Source organism: Anolis carolinensis, chromosome 3 (assembly GCF_035594765.1).
Source record: "Anolis carolinensis isolate JA03-04 chromosome 3, rAnoCar3.1.pri, whole genome shotgun sequence".
NCBI lineage: Eukaryota > Metazoa > Chordata > Lepidosauria > Squamata > Dactyloidae > Anolis > Anolis carolinensis.
This window is the reverse complement of record NC_085843.1, coordinates 4,312,909-4,338,661: the sequence shown is the minus strand read 5'-3', so window position 1 is coordinate 4,338,661 and position 25,753 is coordinate 4,312,909. Positions and strand designations below refer to the sequence as shown.

Genomic DNA, 25,753 nt, shown 5'->3' with positions numbered 1-25,753 from the left:
ATAGTGTGGGGGGATGACAAGGTCTTTAGTCCATTGAAGCTTGACAACAAGGCTGGATCATAGGCTTGGTTCTTGGCTGGATCAAGGACTTGGAACGTGACAACTTGAAGCATGAAACAAGGTCCGTGGCAAAACGTGAGACGAGGCAAGACTGGAAACTTGGTCCGTGAAACGAGGAACTGGGGTACGAAGTCCACACACGATCTCTCTCCTCAAGCTGAACAATTGACTCCGCAAGGTTCCCCTTGCGGCAAAACCCCTATATAGGGTCTTGTTTTCCCGCCAACAGAACACTTTCCCTGGAGAACAAGAAGTGAAACCCAAACTGTGTCCAGATGCATGACTCCTTAGAATTTCCCAAGGGAAGCAGACCTAATCTGCTAATTGTCTGGCAGCGATTCTGAGACTCCGGCGATTTGCCTCCCTGGCTCCTCTATCTCTATTATAATTGTCCTTTCGGGAAAACGGGGGAGAATTCTGCCCAAGGCTTGTTTGGTTAACTTCCTGAGGACAAACATCCTCCAGGTGGAGAGGCTCCGATTCAAGCTGAACCGGTGGAAATCCCATGTTTTCCTCCTCATCTGCCACAATAGCACTAGGAACGGGACTACAAGGCCCATGAGACATCACAACTACGGTTAGGTGGATCTGTGATTGGCTAAGTGAACGAACCCAAAGGGTGCTCACCAATGCGTTGTCTTCATCTTGGAAAGAAGTCACGAGTGGAGTGCCGCAGGGCTCCGTCCTGGGCCCGGTTCTGTTCAACATCTTTATTAATGACTTAGACGAAGGGTTAGAAGGCACGATCATCACGTTTGCAGACGACACAAAACTGGGAGGGATAGCTAACACTCCAGAAGACAGGAGCAGAATTCAAAACGATCTTGACAGACTAGAGAGATGGGCCGAAACTCACAAAATGAAGTTCAACAGGGACAAATGCAAGATACTTCACTTCGGCAGAAAAAATGGAAATCAAAGATACAGAATGGGGGACGATGCCTGGCTTGACAGCAGTGTGTGCGAAAAAGACCTTGGAGTCCTCGTGGACAACAAGTTAAACATGAGCCAACAATGTGATGCAGCAGCGAAAAAAGCCAACGGGATTCTGGCCTGCATCAATAGGGGAATAGCGTCTAGATCCAGGGAAGTTATGCTCCCCCTTATTCTATTCTGCCTTGGTCAGACCACACCTGGAATCACACTGTGTCCAATTTTGGGCACCACAGTTGAAGGGAGATGTTGACAAGCTGGAAAGCGTCCAGAGGAGGGCGACTAAAATGATGAAGGGTCTGGAGAACAAGCCCTATGAGGAGCGGCTTAAAGAGCTGGGCATGTTTAGCATGCAGAAGAGAAGGCTGAGAGGAGACATGATAGCCATGTACAAATACGTGAAGGGAAGTCATAGGGAGGAGGGAGGGAGCTTGTTTTCTGCTGCCCTGCAGACTAGGACACAAGGGAACAATGGCTTCAAACTACAGGGAAGGAGATTCCACCTGAACATCAGGAAGAACTTCCTCACTGTGAGAAGGGCTGTTCGACAGTGGAACTCTCTCCCCGGGGCCGTGGTGGAGGCTCCTTCCTTGGAGGCTTTTAAGCAGAGGCTGGATGGCCATCTGTCGGGGGTGCTCTGAATACGATTTCCTGCTTCTTGGCAGGGGGTTGGACTAGATGGCCCATGAGGTCTCTTCCAACTCTACTATTCTATGATTCTATGATTCTTGAGTGTTGCAATAGAGAAGTAGCTCTCTGTTTCTGTATCCGTTTTGGGTTTTAGTCTGAACGTTAAAGCAGGTACCCACAATGCTGAAGTCTATTCACAGCCTCAGCCATTGATCCTTCTTATCTGCTGCATTTCTGCTCTTTTAATCATTCATTCATTCATTCATTTCTACATTAGGGATTGGTATCTGAATGGGGTTGGGTTGGATGGCCTCTGGGGGTCCCTCCCAACTCTGGGACTCTAAGGTGTCACTTGCCATAAATACATCTATGGTTTGTCAATGCAAGGGACCTTAGGGAGTAGTATCCGAATAGGGTTGGATTGGATGGTCTCTGGAGGTCCCTCCCAACTCTGTCTAGGATTCTGAGCTTCTCTGGATGATCTCAGAGCTTTGGAGGGTTTGTTATCTAATTCATCTGTCTTTCATTGCCAGTCTTTCCTGCCTCTCGCGGCCGAGGGTCTTCTGAGCCACGACTTTGAGCGCCTGGGGCGGCTGCAGTACAAGGGGGGCCTGAACCTGGAGCGGGCCAAGGAGGGCTGGTTTGCCCTGGAACAGTCCACCTTGTACGCCTACCTGGAAGGCAGCGAGAAGGAGGAGGCCATCCACCTGCGGAAGCTGCAAGAACTCTGTGAGTCTCCCTTTGGTTTCCTCCTTCAGAAAGTCACACTCTCTCAGCCTCAGAGGACGGCATTATCAAAAGCTCTAAAGCAGGCCTGGGCCAACTTCGGCCCTCCCGCCAGGTGTTTTGGACTCCAACTCCCACCATTCCTAACCGCCTGCCGCATTGATTTTGCAGCATTGTTGCACTCCAAATAGATGCGTCCCATTAGCCACCTAACAAAGCATCAACTGACACGTTGATTCTGTCAGATTTAGCTTTTAAATACATTTGTTTTAATAATTTTATATTTCTAAGTATTTTAGCAAATATATTTTATTTATTTATTTCTTGACTTGAGGCTTGAGGAGAAACAAGTAAGAAATGAGATGATGATACACATACACATATACACATACACATAGATACACACACTTATTCACACACATATCTACATACATGCACATATGCACATATATACATACACATATATGCATACACATAGATACACACACCTATGCACAAACACATAAATACATGCACATATACACATACACACATATACAGTAGATTCTCACTTATCCAAGCTAAACGGGCCAGCAGAAGCTTGGATAAGCGAATATCTTGGATAATAAGGAGGGATTAAGGAAAAGCCTATTCAACATCAAATTAGGTTATGATTTTACAAATTAAGCACGAAAATATCATGTTATACAACAAATTTGACAGAAAAAGTAGTTCTTTACACATTAATGCTATGTAGTAATTACTGTATTTACGAATTTAGCACCAAAATATCATGATATATTGAAAACATTGACTACAAAAATGGCTTGGATTATCCAGAAGCTTGGATAAGCGAGGCTTGGATAAGTGAGACTCTACTGTATATACACATATACGCATACACATAGATACACACACCTATGAACAAACACATAAATACATGCACATATACACATATATACATACACATATACGCATACACATAGATACACAAACCTATGCACAAACACATAAATACATGCACATATATACACGCACACATATATACATACACATATACGCATACACATAGATACACACACCTATGCACAAACACATAAATACATGCACATATACACATATATACATACACATATACGCATACACATAGATACACAAACCTATGCACAAACACATAAATACATGCACATATATACACACACACATATATACATACACATATACGCATACACATAGATACACACACCTATGCACAAACACATAAATACACATACACACACGCATATAAATACACATATAAATTACCCACCTTGAGCCATGAGGAGAGACAGATAAGAAATAAAATTATTAGTATACACATACACTTACACATATATAAATGCACATATACACATACACGTATATGCATACACATGTATACATAAACTTATGCACAAACACTTAGATACATGCACATATGCACATATATACATACACATATACACATTAACACATGCACATATATACATACACCTATGCACATATATACACATACACACATATATACATACACATATATGCATATACACATGTATATGTATACACACATATACACATACACATAGATACATACACATATGTACATACACACATATAAACATTCACATATATAAAATACCCATATACACATATATAAATACACACATACATATTCACATATATAAATACATATATACATGTACACATAAAGGCATACACATATACACACATTCACATAAACATATGTACATACACATATATACATACACCTATGTACATATATACACATATATACACACATATATACATACACATATACACATTCACTTCTATATCTGATAGCCATAGGAAGGGTTGCTTTGTAAATCAATTGGAAGTTGCAATCAAATATTAATTCATGCTGTTTCTCTTTGCAGCCATCCAAGGTGATAATGAGGTCCTTGTGCTGGTGGAGAGAAGAAGGTAAATATGTTTTCTCCTTCGTCGGTTACAGGGAAAATATGGCACAAAACTGGGGGGAGGCCAAACGGGATGGTTTTTGGAGCTAAAGGGACAAATTGTAGTCCATTGTACATAGAACCCTAGAGTTGGAAGAGACTTCATGGGCCATCTAGTCCAACCCCATTCTGCCAAGAAGCAGGAAAATCGCATTCAGAGCAGCCCCATAAGATCTTCCTATGTGTGTTCTTGCAGAATGAATGCAGCTTGATAACTCAATTAAATGTTGGATAGCAGGGGATAACAAGAGTGTAATGAAGTATGAATTTTTGGTTTACAGATGTTATGTTTAATTGTGTGTTTGTGTTTTAAAAGGGTAAGTATTACAGTTATTGCATCTCAGCACTCAGAGGCTGGTTGCTATGGAGAAACAGGCAGAGCCAACTGCCGTTTTGTTAAAGAAGTGCAGAGTTTTAAAAAGAGGGTTAGTCTGTGCTCTGATGAGGCACAAGGAAGATTGATCCTAGGTTGAGGGGATCAAGGAGACTCAATTGTTTATTTTGAGTCGCTTTAAAATAAGTTGGTGACTTATTTAATGTAGTCTATGTCCTGGTATGGAACAGAGAATCTGTGATTGTATATCACAGGATGACTGCGGTTTAAAAGTAGCAGAGAAAGAAGTTCTAACTACTTTAAGTTAAAGAAGTGACACTTTAGGGAGTTTGACTCACCTCATTCTAGTATTGTAACTGTTAATCAAAGTGCCTCTAAGTGAGAAACAACATTGTAACCACTAAGCTCTGTGCCTGAATAAACTTGTTATTGTTCCTCCAACATCTAAGCTTCTGTCGCATATTTTATAAACCAAGTTGCGTTACTATCTAAAGTGAATAAGAAGAAGGGGAAAAAATAAAATAAAAGGTCTCCTCTCTGAGTCTTTGGTGGTTGCATCTTCGCAAAGAGTAAAATCTCTAATTCAATACTATACTCCCCACAGATTTCAACAATGCAATGCTGGAAAAATGGCAAAGTGTATTTCTGATACATAAAATAGATCTGCTTCCAATAGGACTAATAGATAATAGAAAAGAACAGATATTGGGGAAATTGATAAATAACATGAAACATAATGGAATAGCAAAAATTGGCGAGTTATTAAACGCGGATGACATTATGACTTGACCCTGCTTTTGTGTCCCATATTCTGGCTTCTTTCCAGGACGCTGTACATCCAAGGCGAGAGGAAACTGGACTTCTTAGGATGGGTTGCCGCCATCCAGAAGGCCGCTGGGAGCTCCGGTGACACTTTGTCCGAACAGCAGCTCACAGACACCGACGTCCCAGTCATTGTGGACCGGTGCATCGATTACATCACGCAATGCGGTATGTAGGGAGAGGAAAGGCGGTTGTTGCGGCTTTAGGCGGATGTGCATCCAGGCCTCCTCCTCTGGATGTCTCCAAAAAGAAATAAATAAATTGGACTGCTATCTGCTGGGGATGTTTTAGGTGGAGATCCTGCCATGAGCTATGGATTGGACTAGATGGCCTTTGCGGGACCCCTTCCAACTTGTCTAGGGTTTTGTAATTCTATGACTGGATCTCCCAAGAGAGGCTGTTTGGGATCTCTGACTGGACATCCAACATTGTGCAGAATGAGGTTGGGTAGATGGCCTCTGCGGGACACCTTCCCACTTGCCTAGGGTTCTGTAATTCTTTGACTGGATCTTCTAAGAGAGGCTGTTGAAGATTTTTGGCTGGACACCCAGCATTGTGCAGAATGAGGTTGGATTAGATTGTGGATTAGATCCCTTCCTGTTGGTGTATTTCGTTGTTAAAGGGAAATATTAGATCAATTGTTTACTGTTTGGATTGTGCATCTGTGTGGTCCGGCAAACTTTCCAGCAGCACACAAGTTAATTACCAGCCAGCCGTGACTGGCTGCCTGCTGGGCCAATAGGTCAAGCCTTCCAATTTCAACATTCATCATGGACTGTGGAATGTTGGGAGTTACCAGTGTGTGCTGATAGCTGACAGCGAAGAGAGAGGACATGCTTTACCCTTGCTGGGAAGCATGAGTCCAGAGAGCGATGGTGTTTGTTATTGTAGCTGTATGTACTTGTAAATAAATAAAGCCTTAGAACCGGTGGGATCAGCAGAATAATGACTGAGGTGTCATTTGTCGGTACTGCTTTCACTGGATGCTTAAGTGGTCTGACTGGAGAGGAGAAGGTGAGAGGACTTGTCTCACCAATAAATCAGGGTGTTACGAGTGCCGATTAAAACCCCCTGACACTTTCATCATCATCATTAGATTTATTTATACCTCGCTTTTTCTCTCCACAAGGAGACATTAAAAGCATTTCAATACCATTTCAAACCTACAGATATGCAAACATTAAAACGTAATTAAATGTATGTTTAACATACGCTTATTCACAATTAAAAACCACAGCAGCCCCTGACTTGATGACTTTAAGATTCCGTGTTCCAACACTGGAGTAGTATTGCATTGTTAGCAAAGCCTGTTAATCCCTCCAGGTTGCTGTGTTATCTCTCAGTCTGAAGAAAGGTAGATTTTTTGCTTGGGGCCCCTTCCAACTCAGTGTTTCTTCCTGTGGGTCTCTTCCAGGGCTGAGCTCAGAGGGGCTCTACCGCAAGAGCGGCCAGAACTCCAAGACCACCGGCCTGCTGGAGGTTCTGCGGAGAGACGCCCGTAAGGTCCGCCTGAAGGAGGGCGAGCACCAGGTGGACGACGTGGCCAACACCCTCAAGCGCTTCTTCCGCGACATCGGAGACGGGCTCTTCACCAAGGAGTGCTCCCAGGCCTGGCTCAAAGTCCCCGGTAAGGCCTCTCTGGGCGCTAATTCCACGGGGAATCTGGTGCAAAAGAAGTCCCAAATAGCAACAAGGCTTCACAAGTATTGTGGTTTTGGAAGACGTGTCAAAATTAGAAAGACACAAATGGAAAAGTTTCCTTTGAATTACAGAATCTGTAATGTCTAGCTATCAGGGTTGCTGAATGGCGACTTTTGGGAGTCTTTCTCTTGGGCTAATATATCTCGCTCCCTATATAATTACTAGAGGTGTGCATTTTTTTTTTGTTAGTCCTGATTAGTCAGTTCAAATTTGGGCCGGGCTGTGGCGGATGGGCCAGGCTGTGGCGCAGCTGGTTAGTAACCAGCTGCAATAAATCACTACTGACCAAGAAGTCATGAGTTAGAACCAGCCTGCGTCAGATTGAGTGACCGACCAATTAAAAAAAAATAGCCTACCGTGTTTCCCCGAAAATAAGACAGTGTCTTATATTAATTTTTGCTCCCAAAGATGCACTAGGTCTTATTTTCAGGGGATGTCTAATTTTTCCATGAAGAAGAATTCACATTTATTGTTTAACCAAAAAAATTATCATTTATTATATACTGTACAATAGTTGTTATCACAAACCAGCATAACCAGACAAACTGTGAATCCTATCAAGAATTTTGTGTTACTACCATTATTTCCATGTACAACGTTCTATGGTATGTATCTTTACCGATCCTGCATGCTCTGGTGTTCTGTTCGATGGGCATGCTTCCAAACTAAAACTTTGCTAGGTCTTAGTTTCAGGGGAGGCCTTATATTTAGCAATTCAGCAAAACTTCTACTAGGTCTTATTTTCTGGGGATGTCTTATTTTAGGGGAAACAGGGTAGTTCGTTGTTGACCTAAGCAACCTGAAAGATGGTTGCATCTATCAAGTAGGAAATTTAGGTACCACTTATGCAGGGAGGCTAATTTAACTAATTCACGACACCATAAAAATAATCCAGCAGCGTGCGGAAGAATGAGGAAGTATTTCATCAAGGACTCGGTGTCACAGTGGCGATGATGAAGCGGCAGCTCCCCCTGTGGCCGGAGTCAAGCATACCCTCATGAAACCAGAAGCTGGAAAATGTTAAATTTACCTCTGTGTCTTTATCTCTGTCTCTGTCTCTGTCTGTATGTTGTATGTCTAATGGCACTAAATGTTTGCCATGTATATGTACATTGTAAACCGCCCTGATTCCCCTTTGGGGTGAGAAGGACAGAATATAAATACTGTAAATAAATAAATAAATTAAATTAAATTTGTACTTACGAGGTGATATCTGACAGGTGGGCGTGGCCCATGCCAAAAACTTAAGAATCTTAAGAGTTTAAGTTGTGTGGTTTTGGAGGACTGTCTCACTGCAGGAAGAATATGGTTAAAAACAGCACGGAACCAAAGAAGTATTGAACTCTCAGAAGTGTATGGGATGCGAGTCGAGATATAGGGGGGACAATTGCAAGTACATACACACCTCCCTTGCTATCCTTTCTATTATTTTCTTTTCTCGCCTGCCTCCCCAGCCCTTGAGGACGAGAAAGAGAAGATTTCCCGGTATCGGAGGCTATTGAATGGCCTTCCGGGGGTCAACCGAGCCACCGTCAAAGCCCTCATCAACCACCTTTACCGGTAAGCACCGGGGAATAGAATGGCACAAAGGGGTGAGACATCGTGTGGTGGGTGGATCGGGGCCCAAATGTCATCAATAATAATAATATTATAATAATAACTTTATTTTTGTATCCCGCCACCATCTCCCCGAAGGGACTCGAGGTGGCTTAAGTATGGCACAAGGTGCCTAAAGCAATGCAGAAAATAAACACACATCAATGAAATGATCTCGCCCTTGGAAACGAGGATTCAAATCTTGTTGTTGACATTGCACTCCTCACTGTGCTGGCCTGGGTGGCCAATGGACGCAATGCTACAGAATCGTGGGAGCTGTAGTTTTACAAGAGCTACATCTCCATAGAACTACATCTCCATAGTTCTGATGCCACTTTCACTACCATGGCTCAATGTGATTTAATCCTGGTAGTTGGGTGGCTTTACAAGGCCTTTAGCCTTATAAAGAAGGCATCAAACTACAGCTCCCAGGATTCCATAGTGCTTTGTTTCCCTCCCGCAGAAACAAAGTTTTTGCAATTTAATAAACCTTTCCCATGATTTTTTAAAATAATACAACCAATTAGGAAATGACATTTATAACCCAGGAACAAAAATCGTGTTACATAGTCTAATGATAGTAACAAATTTATTATCTGCCTTTCCCTGTGTTTCGATGCTATTTCTTTTGGGATCTAAAGTAAAATTGAACTGCCTATTTTCTGCATGAAATGACACCTTGGAGAGTTAATTGGGAAGCATCAGGACTCTTTGGCAAAGCAGTGCTACACATCCTGCTAAACTACAACTCCTAGGATTAGATTGCATTGAAACACAGCAGCTAGACTGCCTCAGTTCACCCACAGATAGCTGATACAGGGCAATTTTGCATGGCTCAGTGTCCTGATTTGTCTCTCAAGAACAGGGGTCCTCAAACTTTTTAAGTGGAGGGCCGATTCATCGTCCCTCAGATTGCTGAGCGGCCAAATTATCATTTGGGAAAAAAATGAACAAATTCCTATGCTCACTGCACATGTCTTATTTATAGTGCAAAAAACAAAAACAAAACAAAAACCCAGCAACAATTATTTATTTATTTACTACATTTATACCCCACCCTCTCTCACCCTGAAGTGGACTCAGAGCGGCTTACAAGTTTTATGTAAAATACAATATATTATATTATTAGCATAGCACAATTATTTGCATTATATATTACTATATTGTACTATACCATTATACCATAATATTACAAGTAATATTACATTTAATATATAATATATAATTAATATTATTATATTATACAATATTATTATATTGTATTATTATTATTAGCCGCCCTGAGTCCCCTATTGGGTGAGAAGGGGGGGGGGGAGAAAAACTGAAATAAAAAAATATATATATTGTATTACATTATAATATTATTATCAATATTATATGTATTCACAATATATTATATTATTACCATATCTTTCATTTACAATATTGGTAAATGAAAGAAGAATACAATATTTAAAAATAAAAATGATTTTAACCAACGTACTGTAAACTTATCAGGATTTCAGTGGGAAGTGTGTGCCTGCTTCTGGCCAATGAGATAATCAAGTAGGATTGTTGTTGTTGTGCCTTGAAGTCATTTCAGACTTTGGGCAAGCCTAAGTCTAAAACTGAGGGCGGGGGCAGGTCAATGGCCTTGGAGGGCCGAATCCGGCCCCCGGGCCTTCGTTTGGGGACCCCTGCTCAAGAACAACCTTAATGTAACGTTGTAAGTTAATGAAAACTACTTTACTTCAGCAAAACATAAACACAGTTGTATAATGCAAAAGAAAGCAAAGACGAGTCTTAATACAGACACAGTTCTTAAGTCTCTGATAAAGTCCCAAATAAAGTAGCAGTCTTACTTCAGATGAAGAAACAACATGCATTGATCAACAAATCCTTGGAGCAGTTTCCCAAATGTAGATTCGAAGCAGGCACAAATGGGAGCGAATGCTTAAGCATCAGAGTTGTTTGTTACCAGCAAAAACTGACTACTCCTGCTTCTGATTTATAGCCCGGAGTTCCCCCACTCAGCAGCTGCTAGGGCGATTCCTAATTACTTCAGCATTTCTGGCTGCTATTCTAGCTGAATGGCGTCTCTGCTTTGTTTCCTTTCATCTTTCCTAAAATGTGGGTACTTGTAAAACCTCCTCCTCTGATTCCAACTCCCCTTCTAATTCCTGAACACTTTCCTGCTCCCCTTCCTCTTCTGAAGATTAGGAATCCCTAACACTCAACTGGGGTTGTCAATAGGCAAAGGCCAGTTTGATTGTTTGGATAGCCATCCGTAGTGGACAGATTGCATTTCCACGCTTTTCTGCTGCTTTCCTTGCAGGGTCCAGTGCTTTGCTGACATGAACCAGATGAACACGCACAACTTGGCCATCGTCTTCGGCCCAACGCTCTTCCAGACGGACGGGCAGGACTACAAAGCCGGGCGAGTGGTGGAGGACCTCATCCGATGCTACGTGGATATTTTCAGTGTAGGTTTGGAGCAGGAGGGGATTTGTGTCATTATTATTACTGCACTATGTAACACAACTTTTGTTCCTGGTTATAAATGTCATTTCCTGTCACGACCCAGGCTACAGAGCACCAATAACCATACGCAGAGGCCAGATTCTATCTAATATCTTTATTAAGGAAATATATAAAGTTAGTAAAAGCAAATGTAAAAGATAGTCCAGAAGCAGACCTTTCAGGAAAGGTCAAAATTAGTCCAAGGAAATAATGTCCAATATGAAATATTAAGGTCCAAAGTTGTAATCCAATAACCGAAACACTCACTTTGCCAAGCAAAGTGAGGGGAGATGACAAGGTCCTTTAGTCCATAAACTTGAGCAAGGCTAGGAAATAACTTGATACTTGAAACAAGGCTTAAAACGTGGAACAAGGTAACTAGGAACAAGAACAAGGTCCGTGGAAAAACTTGGTAAAATCCGTGGTACAAGGCAAGGATTGGTCCTGGGAAACAAGGCAAAGTCCGTAGGTAAACAAAGGCTGGGAAGCAAGGCGAAGGCTGGATAGCAAGGCAAGGCTTGAGCGAGGGCGAGGCTTGAAGCGGAGCGCGCTGTCCAGACACAACCCGCTCCGTAGGCTGACGAATTGACTCCGCGAAGTTACTACGCGGGTAAAACACCTAAATAGAGTCTCACTTTCCCGCCGAAGCAGTTCTCTGGGAATCAGAACCGAAAGCCAAACTCTGAGACCAGATGTGAGACTCCCCAAAGATTCTCACGAGAAGCAGTCTTAATTGGCCACATTCTTAGCTGCAATCCTCGCACTCCTGCGCGAAGCTGATTCCAAACTTCTCTGTTGTTTACAAAACTCCCGGCGCAAGAACACGGGAGAAGTAGGCTCTGGGGTTGTTTGACATACTTCTGGGAGACAACTTTCTTGCAGGTGCAAGGTTCCCAGATCTGCCTGGGAAAGATCTGGCTGAGAGGAATCCAGTTCAGACTGGGAAGGTAAAAAACCCAAGTTTTCATCTTCATCAGGAATTACAATGTCCTGAGCAGGACTACAAGGCCCATGGATCATCACACTATCCCCCTCCTCAAGGCCCCTCCCAAACTGGGACTCTCTCCCCGAAGCGCGAGGCCGCGGTTTGGTGGGATAGGTCTGATGAAAGCGACGGGTTAGATCAGGAGCATGGACTGTGGAGGCGTCTTCCCAAGAGCGTTCTTCAGGGCCAAAACCCACCCAGTCAATGAGATATTGCAGGCGGCGGCGGTGAAAGCGAGAATCCAAAATGTCCTCAACCTCGAACTCCTCCTCCCCATTCATCAAAACAGGAGGGGGGGCCGGTTGGTCTGTATCAGGACGCACACCATCCGCCGGAAGGAGCAGGGAACGGTGAAACACTGGGTGAATGCGCATTGAACGCGGAAGTTGGAGTTTGAAAGTCACGGGGTTTAATTGCGCCACCACTGGATAGGGGCCAATGAAACGGGCATCTAACTTCCGGCAAGGGCGGTGGGAGGGCAGAAAGCGAGTGGACAGGAAAACCCGATCTCCTACCTTAATTTCGGGGCCCGGCTGGCGATGTTTGTCAGCGTGGCGTTTATAGTCCTCCTTGGCTTGGTCCAGTTGCTGGAGCAAAAGTTGTTGTACCGCTGTGAGTTCCTGCAGCCAATCCTCTGCTGCGGGAACTTCTGAAGTTTCAATGACAGGGGGAAAGAAACGTGGGTGGAAGCCGTAGTTTGCAAAGAACGGCGTTTCTTTTGTAGAAGCTTGAACTCCATTGTTATAAGCAAACTCTGACAGTGGTAACAGAGAAGCCCAATTGTCCTGTTGGTAGTTTACATAACAGCGAAGATACTGCTCCAAGGTGGCATTGGTGCGCTCCGTTTGCCCATCTGTTTGAGGATGATGAGCTGAAGATAAGCGAGAGTCTATGTCCAATAGTTTTTGTAGTGCCTTCCAAAAACGAGAGGTGAATTGAGAACCACGGTCTGTGACTAAACTCTTGGGCAATCCATGTAGTCTGAAAACATGTTGGAGGAATAGATCTGCAGTCTCTTTGGCCGTGGGAAGACCTTCACAGGGTATGAAATGGGCTAACTTGGTGAAAAGGTCCACCACCACTAGGATCGTGGTGAATCCACAGGAAGGTGGTAGGTCAGTGATGAAATCCGCAGAAATTATTTCCCATGGGCGAGATGGGGTAGGAAGGGGATGTAGAAGCCCTGAGGGTTTCTCCCTTCTTATCTTGGAGCGCTGGCATACTGGGCAGGTGTTGACATATTTTTCCACATCTTTGCGGATCTTGGGCCACCAAAAATCCCTTAGGATCAGATGCATGGTTTTAAATAGTCCGAAATGCCCTGCTGGTTTGCAGTCATGACACAGACGAAGCGCTTTTTCCCTGCCCGGTCCGGGTGGGATATAAACATGATTTCTATAGCAAAGTAGTCCATCTTTAAGCGAAAAGGGAAAATGCAGACCTTGACGAAGTTGGTCCTGCGCCCAGGCATCTGCTTGCTGACTAGCCCTGATTTCTTGAGCACAGATGGGTCCTGGAGTAGAGGAAGTTGAACCAATGGGAGTGGATTTGGTGTTCCCCACCGTGAGCGTGGCAAAATTCTCGGGTTGTAGTAGTTGGGATTCAAAGGTCTCTTTGCGTCCTGCAGCGTATTCCGGTTTACGTGACAGGGCGTCTGCTTGCTTGGTTTGGGCTGGGGTCACATAATGGATCTGGAAGTTGAAACGTTCAAAGAATAAAGCCCAACGTTGCTGCCTCTGATTTAGTTTGCGGGCAGTTCTTAGATGTTCTAGATTACGATGATCAGTGTGGACTTCAATGGGAAATTTGGCCCCTTCTAGCCAATGTCTCCAAGTTTCAAAGGCTGCCTTTATGGCCAGTAGTTCTTTTTCCCAAATGGTGTAATTCCTCTCTGGTGTGGTTAGTTGACGAGAGTAAAAGGCACAGGGATGGAGGTGATCTCCCACCGGTTGTAAGAGTACAGCCCCAATTGCCACATCAGAGGCGTCCGCTTGCACCACAAAAGGGGTTCCAGGATTTGGGTGCTGTAGAATTGGCTGGGAGGTGAATAGTTTCTTTAGTTGCTGGAACCCTTTCTCTGCTTGATCAGTCCAGCGGAAAGGCTGCTTTCCACGGATGCAGCTAGTGATGGGGTCGGACCAGCGGGCAAAATCTGGAATGAACTTGCGGTAATAGTTCGCGAACCCCAAGAAACGCTGCACCTCTTTCTTGTTAGTTGGCGCCCGCCATTCCAATACTGCTGAAACCTTGGCTGGATCCATGGAAAGCCCTAGAGGCGAGATGCGGTAACCAAGGAAATCTACCTCTTGTAGATCAAAGGCGCATTTTTCCAGCTTGGCATAAAGTCCATGATCCCGCAATCGTTGTAACACCATTTTGACGTGGTTCTCATGTTCTGATTGTGATCTAGAAAACACCAAAAAATCGTCCAGGTAGATTATCAAGAACCTGTCTAGATAGTCCTGAAAAATGTCATTGACAAAATGCTGGAACGTTGCGGGAGCTCCGCATAAACCGAAATTCATAACTCGGGACTCGAATAATCCGAATTTGGTCTGGAAGGCGGTCTTCCACTCGTCCCCTTCCCTGATGCGAACTAAGTTGTAAGCCCCCCGAAGATCCAGCTTGGTGTAAACCTTGGCTCCTCGAAGCCGGTCCAGTAGATCCGAGATTAAGGGCAGGGGATAGCTGTTCCGCTTGGTGATATTGTTCAATGCTCTGTAGTCCACCACCAAGCGTAGTTCCCCTGACTTCTTCTTCACAAACATCACTGGGGAGGCGGCTGGGGATTGAGAGGGTCTGATGAATCCCTTGCGAAGGTTTGTCTCTAGGAATTCCCTGAGAGCTTCTTGCTCTGGTTCAGTCAGGAAGTAGAGATGCCCTCGCGGGATCGGGGCCCCCTCCACCAAGTCAATGGCACAGTCATAAGGTCTATGTGGGGGTAACTTTTCGGCTTCTTTCTCATTGAATACATCCCAATACTCGGAGTACTTCTTTGGCAAGGTGATGATGGGCTCGGTGTCTGTGGCATGGCAGACCTTGGCTACGAGGCAATGGTTTTGGCAGTACGGTGAAGCAAACTGCAGTTCTCTGTTGGACCAGGAAATGTTAGGGTCGTGGAGAGTCAGCCATGGAATTCCCAAAATCACAGGGAAATGGGGAACCTCGGTAACAAAGAAGGAAATCTCTTCCATATGTTCCCTTATCCACATCCTGGTGGGTTCCGACCACTGACTTACGGGCCCCGTCTTGAGGGGGCGGCCGTCTATGGCTTGCACCACACGGGCATTCTTGAAATCATGATATTGTAATCCCAGAGAGTCGGCATACTCTCTATCAATGAAATTGTTGGTAGCTCCAGAGTCTATCATGGCGTGGATCATGACGGGTCCCCTTTTTGCTGACCATAATGTGACCACGAGAAGGAACAGGACCCCGGTTGGCGGCTCTTGAATGGATTTTTTGACCGGGTTGGCGAGCCTCTCTACACCCGGTCGTTGGCTTCCCCCGCCGGCTGTGTGCCAGTCGGCTCAGACGCCTTCGTCTCCGTGGAGGACGCCGCCGCAAGACGGGCGGCAGGCTTCCCTTTGGCTGGGCACTCTCTGGCGAAGTGGCCCCCGTTCCCGCAGTACCAACAGAGGTTTAAGCGTTGACGACGGGCCTTCTCGGCGGCATCTAGTCTGGGACGCACATTGCCCAACTGCATCGGCACCTCCTCGCCTCCTCTGGGGTATGGGGTTGGCGGTGGGGGTCTCCACACTGGACGTGGCTGAACGCTGGCGGGAGCGGGGGGTTTTGCCCCGGCTCTACTGCCCTGGCCTCGAACCCACTGTTTCCTGTTTGCAATCATGACTTCAGCCCGTAAACATTGATCAATGAGTGCCTCGAGGGTCTGGGGAGGATCCACCTTGGAGATTTCTTCCAGCATTTCAATGTTGAGACCCTCCCGGAATTGTCCCCTGAGGGCTACATCGTTCCAGCCGGTGTTGTGGGCCAGCACTCGGAACTCGGCTATATACTGAGACATAGGTCTGTCTCCTTGGAAAAGGCGACGGAGTTTGTGACCGGCTGCCTCCAAATTGTCCTCGATTCCCCAAGTCTCCTTGAGGTGGTCCAAGAAGTGTTGCGCTGATCTTAGGTGTGGAGAGGCTTGGTCGAACAGTGCCGTCGCCCAGCTGGCCGCTGGCCCGTCTAGAAGACTGTAAACCCATGCCACTTTGATGTCTTCTTGGGGAAACTCGGCAGCACGGGCCTCTAGATAAGCTTGACATTGGCGACGGAAAACATGAACCTTAGAAGCTTCTCCAGTAAACTTGGTTGGCAACGCCATGGCCGGAAGACGAATTCCGCGTTCCTTCAAACCCTTTATTTCTCCATCCTGTGCATTGAGCTTATCACGGATTCGGTCCACCTCATCCTTGTCGATGGTGTAGGTAATCGGCTGGCCGCTCGGCCCAGGTACGACTCCGGTAGACATTCTGGCCGAGGTTAATTGGTGCTTAGGGTGGCGGAGTCAAACTGTCACGACCCAGGCTACAGAGCACCAATAACCATACGCAGAGGCCAGATTCTATCTAATATCTTTATTAAGGAAATATATAAAGTTAGTAAAAGCAAATGTAAAAGATAGTCCAGAAGCAGACCTTTCAGGAAAGGTCAAAATTAGTCCAAGGAAATAATGTCCAATATGAAATATTAAGGTCCAAAGTTGTAATCCAATAACCGAAACACTCACTTTGCCAAGCAAAGTGAGGGGAGATGACAAGGTCCTTTAGTCCATAAACTTGAGCAAGGCTAGGAAATAACTTGATACTTGAAACAAGGCTTAAAACGTGGAACAAGGTAACTAGGAACAAGAACAAGGTCCGTGGAAAAACTTGGTAAAATCCGTGGTACAAGGCAAGGATTGGTCCTGGGAAACAAGGCAAAGTCCGTAGGTAAACAAAGGCTGGGAAGCAAGGCGAAGGCTGGATAGCAAGGCAAGGCTTGAGCGAGGGCGAGGCTTGAAGCGGAGCGCGCTGTCCAGACACAACCCGCTCCGTAGGCTGACGAATTGACTCCGCGAAGTTACTACGCGGGTAAAACACCTAAATAGAGTCTCACTTTCCCGCCGAAGCAGTTCTCTGGGAATCAGAACCGAAAGCCAAACTCTGAGACCAGATGTGAGACTCCCCAAAGATTCTCACGAGAAGCAGTCTTAATTGGCCACATTCTTAGCTGCAATCCTCGCACTCCTGCGCGAAGCTGATTCCAAACTTCTCTGTTGTTTACAAAACTCCCGGCGCAAGAACACGGGAGAAGTAGGCTCTGGGGTTGTTTGACATACTTCTGGGAGACAACTTTCTTGCAGGTGCAAGGTTCCCAGATCTGCCTGGGAAAGATCTGGCTGAGAGGAATCCAGTTCAGACTGGGAAGGTAAAAAACCCAAGTTTTCATCTTCATCAGGAATTACAATGTCCTGAGCAGGACTACAAGGCCCATGGATCATCACATTTCCTAACTGGTTCTATCTTAAAAACGTGGGAAAATTTATTAAACTGTACAAACTTGGTTTCTACAGAAGGGACATCTTGCTATAACACATTCTTAATTTTTTTCAATGAATCATCTCATCAGGTCGCAACCAATTCAACGTAGCTTACTACACAAAAATGGAAGAAGTTTCTGGAGAATAATAACTACTTTCAAAGTAATTACCATGCAATTAAACAGGAAATAACACTTTCAAACCAGGAACAGAACATTTTTCAAACTTTGTTACATGTTATTATTATTTTAGTAGTAATAGTAAATATTATATTTATTATTATCATTATTATTAAATATAATATATTATATACATAGTATTTTTTATCTATTATTAGTATTTATATTATTGTTGTTGTTGTTGTTACTATTTCTAGTACTACTACACCATGGGAATCTCAGGCAGACTATATACCACTCCAGTTGGTAGGGAACCCTAAAGGCCACCCAATCCAGCCCCTTTCTGCCATGAAGGAAGCTATGCCTGACTACAGAATGTATGACTACACCATCCAATCCCTCCTGACAGATGGCCATTCAGCCTCTGTTTTGAAACCTCCAGAGAAGGAGTCAATAGAACCATTGAATCGAAAGGGACCCCAAGGGCCATGCTGTGCAATCCCTTTCTGACATGGCACGAAGACACAATCAAAGCCCTCCCGACAGATGGACAGATAGAATCCTTGACTCTGCAGGGATCCCAAGGGTCATCCAACCCATGGCAGATGTTCATCCAGCCTCAGTTCCTTCAAAACCCTGAGCGGATGCAGCAATTTACTGGCATGTTATTGTATTGAAAGCGTTCCGACATTGAACAAAACGCAGAAAGCCACTTCAGACTGAACCAGAACTCTGTTTGTTTCCTTTTCTGGACAGGTGGATGAGGAGGAGATGAGGAAGCAGCAGGAGGAGATCACCGCTATCATGAAAATGCGGATCGCGGGGTCGTCCAGTGGGACACAGGTGAGGGGCACGTGGGTCTTGCCAGAAAGGTTACGTGGTTTCTTTGGGCAAAGGCTGAGTGCCAGTCATGGCAAAGCTGTCCTTGGTTGAGGGCCTTTCTTAGACCACCAGTCATCTCAAAGCCCTTGCTTATGAACGGATGTGGTTCTTGGGGACTGGATTTGGGGTTGAGAAGGATCTTAGGTCAAGTGGAACCCAGGTAGGTTGTCTAAGAGGCTTATCTCTGAAGGGAAGGAGTCTGGATCAGCTGCTGGATCAGTTGCTCTCCTGGTGCAGAGACAACAACCTGGTTCTCAACATCAGTAAGACCAAGGAGCTCATAGTGGATGGCAGACAGAACAGAGCAGAAATCCAGCCCTTGATCATAAATGGAGACCAAGTGGAGCAGGTGGCCAGTTTCAAGTTCTTGGGTGTCCCTGTGAAGGAGGATCTGACCCGGGATAGCATTCATACAACACGCAGTGTTGGTGAAGTGGGCCCAGCAGAGACTGCACTGTCTCAGACTTCTGAGGAACCCCCAAAGGCCATCCAGTCCAACCCATTAGAGATAGACGGACGGATGATTGGATGGATAGATAGGTCGATAGATACATTGATAGATAGGTAGATGGGTGGATGGATAGATAAATGGATGGATTAGTAGATAGATACGTCGCTAGATAGATAGGTAGATGGATGTATGGATAGAAAGGTAGATAAATGGATGGATGGATAGATGGCTAGATTGATAGGTAGGTAGATAGGTCGATAGGTAAGTAGATGGATGGATGGATAGATTAGTAGATAGGCAGGTCAATAGATAGATGGATGGATGGATGGATAGATAAATAGATGATGGATTGGTAGATAGGTTGATAGATAGATGGATATAAAGATAGATAGACCATTCGATAGGTAGGTAGATAGGTAGATGGATGGATGGATGGATAGATAGATAGAAAGAAAGGTCGATAGATACATCAATAGATGGATTAGTAGACAGATGGATGGATGGATAGAAAGGTAGATAAATGGATGGATGGATAGATGGCTAAATTGATAGGTAGATAGGTAGGTAGATAGGTTGATAGAAAAGTAGATGGATGGATGGATTAGTAGATAGATAGGCAGGTCAATAGATAGATAGGTAGATGGATGGATGGATAGATAAATAGATGACGGATTGGTAGATAGATAGGTTGATAGATAGATGGATAAAAAGATAGATAGACCATTCGATAGGTAGATGGATGGATGGATGGATAGAAAGAAAGGTCGATAGATACATCAATAGATGGATTAGTAGATAGATGGATGGATAGATAGAATGAAAGGTTGATAGATACATAGATAGATTGGTGGATGGATGGATGGATGGATGGATGGATGGATGGATGGATGGATGGAAAGATAAATAGATAATGGATTGGTAGATAGATAGGTTGATAGATAGATAGATAGATTAGTAGATGGATGGATGGATAGAAAGAACGGTTGATAGATACATAGATAGATTAGTAGATGGATGGATGGATAGAAAGATAAATAGATGATGGATTGGTTGATAGATAGGTTGATAGATAGATGGATAAAAAGATAGATACATAGACCATTCAATAGGTAGGTAGGTAGGTAGATAGATAGATAGATAGATAGATAGATAGATAGATAGATAGATAGATAGATCAATAGATACATCGATAGATGGATTAGTAGATAGATGGATGGATGGATAGAAAGAAAGGTCAATAGATACATCGATAGATAAATTAGTAGATGGATGGATGGATGGAAAGATAGACTTCTAAGGAACCAGCAACTGAATGGAAAATTGCTGGTGATTTTCTCTCACTATGTTATAGAGAGTATCCTGACCTAATGCATCTGCACCTGGTTTGGTAACTGCACAGTGGCTATAGATAGGAAGGTGCTGCAAAGGGCCACTACTTCTGCACAGAGAATATGAGTTGTCCTCTTTCTCCCCTCCTTGAAGAACTTTATAGGTTGCGCATCCTTAAGAAAGCTCAGAACATTCTTAAGGATCTAGCTCACCCTGGATATATTTTTTAAAATTATCACCATCTGGCAGATGGTACAGGGTGACAAAGGCAAGGACAAACAGACTGAAGGATGGCTTGTATCCTAGAGCTGTAATTATGTTGAACTCCACAGTTTTGCACTGACGTGGCATTGGGGGTTGTGTGGTGGTGGTTGGGGTGTAGATGGATGGGTGTGTTGTTTCGTGGTGTGTGTGGGAGAAGGCATTTGATTTTGTTTTGCAACAGCACAATGGCAACAAAGCTATTCTATTCTATTCTGTTCTATTCTACTATGGTCAAACATGGTTTTGGAGGACCAGATTTAGAGTTGAGAAGGGTCCGGGGCCAAACGGAACCTGAGTTGGAGGTATAAGGGTCCTACTAAGAATAGACATTGTTTTGGAGGACCAGTTTGGGGACTGGGAAATGTCCATAGCCATGCAGACCAGAAGTAGGAGATCCTGGGGTGCTACTATAGTGGAACATAGTTCCTCCCCACACTTTTTAAAAATTTGAACATATTGTCAAATTTTTACATGTCCTGCTTTTGTATATATAAGAATTTTTGTTGTTTCCATATTATCTAGGTCATTGCATAAAATATAATGCAGTAGATTAATGTTCTAAGCATGAAATCCCTATGTTGGATGTTCTCATGTCTTCTTGAGAAAATCCGCATAGGTTTGCCATCTTCTGTTAACCCTTGATATTTCCACTTTGCTAAAAAACTTATTTATTTATTTACAACATTTTTACCCCGCCTTTCTCGCCCGAGGAGACTCAAGGCGGCTTACAACACCCGGCAAGATTCAATGCCAAACAAATCAGTAAAAATTAACAACTCATTTAAAACCATGAACAATAATCAATAAGAATACATTATATAAGCATTAAAAAGCATTAAAAACATATAAATTACTTAATTCCATTTTTCCAAGAACCTTGTACATAGACTTTAATTCAGACCGTGTCAATGTAGTGTCAATAAAACGTCCAGAATCAAAGTCCATTGCGGTATTTTTGCATAACATTTGCTTTTGTGTTTGTTCCAAGTTCTCATCAGAATTTTCCTAATTGGGTGTTGATTAAAGAATAACATGTTTTAAGAGGACCAGATTTGGGGTTGATAAGGATTTGGGGTCATGCAGAAACTGAAAAAGTGACCTTATGATCCAACCATAATGAGTTTTGGAGGATTGGATTTGGAGTTGATAAGAGTCTATTGTTGTGGTCAGATCTGTGTTTCTTCTTTCCTAGCAAGCCGGTGACTTCATCTGTACTGTGTACCTGGAGGAGAAGAAGACGGAAACGGAGCAGCATATCAGGGTAAGGAGAGGTGGAGTAAATGGGAGGAGAATTTAAGACAAATAGCAGTCCGGGGGTCTTGCCCCACTCCTGGTGTAGTCTGCCTACAAGCCCTCCTCCCATACTAGCTATCGTTCTATCTATCTACGTTCTGTCATGCGCTGGGCCTGTAGCTATTGTCTTTGTATAGGACGTATACTTTATGCCCAGCGGGAAGCCAGGGCATCTCAAAGAGAGGTTCTTGAGGATTTTCCTGAAAAGGATAGTCCTTTGAGTCTTTAATGAGATAACAAAGTCTTTATTATTGAACAATAATAAATCTTCAAGGAGTCAAATAACACTTCAAGGTTTCTTTAATAAACTGTTGGCCTTTTCAGTCTTGTCCCCAGGGGACAGGCAATTGGCTTTGGATAACTGTGAAAACCCCCTTATAACCTCTCCCAGGCTGTCTATTATATGGGCCTAGCTGATGTGGGACCCACTACCGATTCCAAATGCGTCTGGTATCGAGTGGACCTACCAACCAAGGCTTGCAGATGTTTCAGCTGGGGTTGCATGGATCTGTGGTGCTGTTCCCTCTCCGGGGTTTCTTTGGAAACTTTAGGGCTGTTTCCCTCATGAGCTGTGAGGCTGAGGGGCTGTGAGCTCTTAACCAGAACCTTTGGGACCGTTCCCCTGGAATTTCTGTTTCGGATTCCTCGGATGTTCTATATCCCCAGATGTTCTTGAGATATGAAGCTTTTCTACAGGACGAGCTGGTCTACGTCCTATAGCTTAGCTTCCTTAAGTGAGACTGACTTAAAAATGGCTCCTTCCCTCCCAGAGCCCTGAACAAGGGGCGGAACCAAACTTAATGATGATGGACAGGCGGCCTGCCCTATGACTGCAAACATTAGCAGAAAGAAAATAAAGTTGGAGCTTCTGGTACAGCACAATCTATATGTAGAGCTGTGGATTTTTCGTTAGTCCTCGTAAGTCACATCATATTAGTTGAATTTGTACTTACGAGGCAATATCCGATATGTGAGCGTGGTCTGTGCCCAAAATATAAGAATCGAAAGTAAGACCCCCATAAATGCAAAACCCATATCCCAGCTGAATACTTTTGAATTTTGGAGTGTTTATCTATGATTGCACAATTATGCATCTGCACAGATGTTGGACCGTCATTCTCATCCTCCCTGGTCGTCATTCCCATTAGTGAGGAATGCTGGGAAATGTAGTCCACTAATATCTAGTCTACTATAGAATCCCCGTTTTTTATTATAACTTGTGTACAGCCATAGTACCTTTCTGTGTTATAACACATCTCCAGGATAGTAACTTCTTCCCAAGTGGCAAAGAGGACCCAATCCAGCTATGGTTGCCCAGTAAATAATGTAAAGGTCCTGCTATGTGTATGGGGATTTCCCTATGGGGTCCAAGGGTTGGACTAGATGCCCTTTGGGGTTCCCTTGCAATTCCTAAGATCCTAAGAATTGCATGGCTTCTGTGCTTCTGCCTCTTCCAGGTTCCTGCCACAATGACGGCGGAGGAACTGGTTTTCGAAATCCTGGACCGGAGGAAAATCGTCATGAAGGAGAAAGACTTCTGGAGCTGCTTTGAAGTGAATGAACGGGAGGAGGCAGGTCAGAAACTTGGGAATCTTAGCAGAGCATGAGTCAAACATGAGCCAAGAGTCTGATGCAGCAGCTAAAAAGGCCAATGCGATTCTAGGCTGCATCAATAGGAGTCTAGTGTCCAGATGGAGGGAAGTCATAGTCCCGCTCTCTCAGAAATAAGGCTTTATCCAGTTATGAACAAAGCAATTCAAAAAGGAGATTTTCAAACTGGAAGGTGTCTGGAAACTATGAATCCCATTAGGAGTGGACATTTAGCTTCGAGAAGGGTCAGATTAAATGAGCCTTGGTGGTCCCTTCCAAAAGTACAATTCTAAGATTCCAAAGTGGAGGCTGCCAGGAGCCAATCTGTTGACTGTTATTTCTATCTAGCAAGTAATATCAGAATAGGGCTGGTCTGGATGATCTTTGGGGGTCCCTTCCCAACTCTAGGATTCCCAGCTTGCTCCATCTTCTACATGCTTCTTAGTCAACGGTGCTGTGCAAACCGAGCTTGCAATGTGCAATGCACTGCTAAACCGCAGCCCCTGAAACTGGTCCGTATTCCTCCTCCTTGAACCCTTTCTTGGCTTTCCTTCCTTGTGCAGAGCGGCCCTTGCACTACAGTGAGAAGGTCCTTCCGATTTTGCACAGCCTCGGGAAGGACAGCTATTTGGTCGTGAAGCGCCAGCTTTCCATGGACAGTATGTTGCTCTATCTCGGTAAGTCCCCAGTAGTCATTTCACCATCAAATGCAGAGGCTACAGCAAAAGAGGCACTGCAGCATTATTATTGTTATTGTTACTGTTACTGTTATTATTATTTTTTGCTATTCCACCATTTCACATTTTCCAAGATCCCATACTTGCAGGGTCAGAAAGTGGAGTGGAATCTGCTGAAGAGGGGTGCAGGCAGCCAAGGAAACCCCACAGGGGTGTTCACCCTTCGCTGTGCTATCCAAAGTTTGTGTATATATGTGTGTGTGTGTGTGTGTGTGTGTATATATATGTATGTGTATATATATATATATATATATATATATGGAGGCTCCAGTGATGCAGCAGGTTAAACTGCTGAGCTACTGAACTTGCTGACCAAAAGGTTGGCAGTTCGAATCCGTGGAGCAGAGTGAGCTCCCGCTATTAGCCCCAGCTTCTGCCAACATAGCAGTTCGAAAACATGCAAATGTGAGTAGATCAATAGGTACCGCTTCTGCAGGAACGTTACAGTACTCAATGCTTTCATACCAGCCACATGACCATGGAGGTGTCTATGGACAATGCCAGCTCTCAACGCCGGTTGGAGATGAGCACAAACCCACAGAGTCAGACACGACTAGACTTAATGTCAGGGGAAACCTTTACCTTTATATATATATATATATATATACACACACACACACACACACACACACACACACAGTAGAGTCTCACTTATCCAACATAAATGGGCCGGCAGAACGTTGGATAAGTGAATATGTTGGATAATAAGGAGGAATTAAGGAAAAGCCTATTAAACACCAAATTACATTATGATTTTACAAATTAAGCACCAAAACATCATGTTTTACAACAAATTTGACAGAAAACGTAGTTCAATACGCAGTAATGCTATGTAGTAATTACTGTATTTATTAATTTAGCACCAAAAGATCACAACATTGACTACAGAAACATTGACTACTAAAAGGCCGACTGCGTTGGATAAACCAGAATGCTGGATAAGCGGATGTTGGATAAGTGAGACTCTACTGTGTATATATATATATATATATATATATATATATATATATATATAGCACTTTTAACTTCCTTCATGTTTACAAGTCTCACTTAGCGCACTTTTGCCCAGTTCATTTTATGATTTCATTGCTGTGTTTTAACTTGTGTTTTATTAATGATTGTGACTTTTTATGTCTTTTTAATTTTCATTTGAGAGTTTTTCGGTACTTGATATTATTTTATGTTCGTTTTGTATTTGTAAGCTGCCCCGAGTCCCCCTGGGGAGATGGAGGTGGGGTATAAAAATATTATTATTATTATTATTATTATTATTATTATTAT

At 43.8% G+C, this 25,753-nt stretch overlaps 1 protein-coding gene across 2 annotated transcripts in view; it reads left to right on the top strand.

Annotated features, from left to right (window-relative positions):
* Positions 1–25,753, top strand: part of arap1 (ArfGAP with RhoGAP domain, ankyrin repeat and PH domain 1) — a 179,094-nt gene that overhangs the window by 128,463 nt on the left and 24,878 nt on the right. For both annotated transcript variants that reach the window (XM_062977050.1, XM_062977051.1), the window contains 10 exons: positions 2,157–2,352; positions 4,263–4,308; positions 5,504–5,667; positions 6,914–7,126; positions 8,655–8,760; positions 11,111–11,258; positions 18,683–18,769; positions 22,045–22,113; positions 23,603–23,720; positions 24,299–24,412. In XM_062977050.1, the coding sequence (XP_062833120.1) occupies positions 2,157–2,352; positions 4,263–4,308; positions 5,504–5,667; positions 6,914–7,126; positions 8,655–8,760; positions 11,111–11,258; positions 18,683–18,769; positions 22,045–22,113; positions 23,603–23,720; positions 24,299–24,412 (1,261 nt within the window). The remainder of the gene's footprint in view (positions 1–2,156; positions 2,353–4,262; positions 4,309–5,503; positions 5,668–6,913; positions 7,127–8,654; positions 8,761–11,110; positions 11,259–18,682; positions 18,770–22,044; positions 22,114–23,602; positions 23,721–24,298; positions 24,413–25,753) is intronic.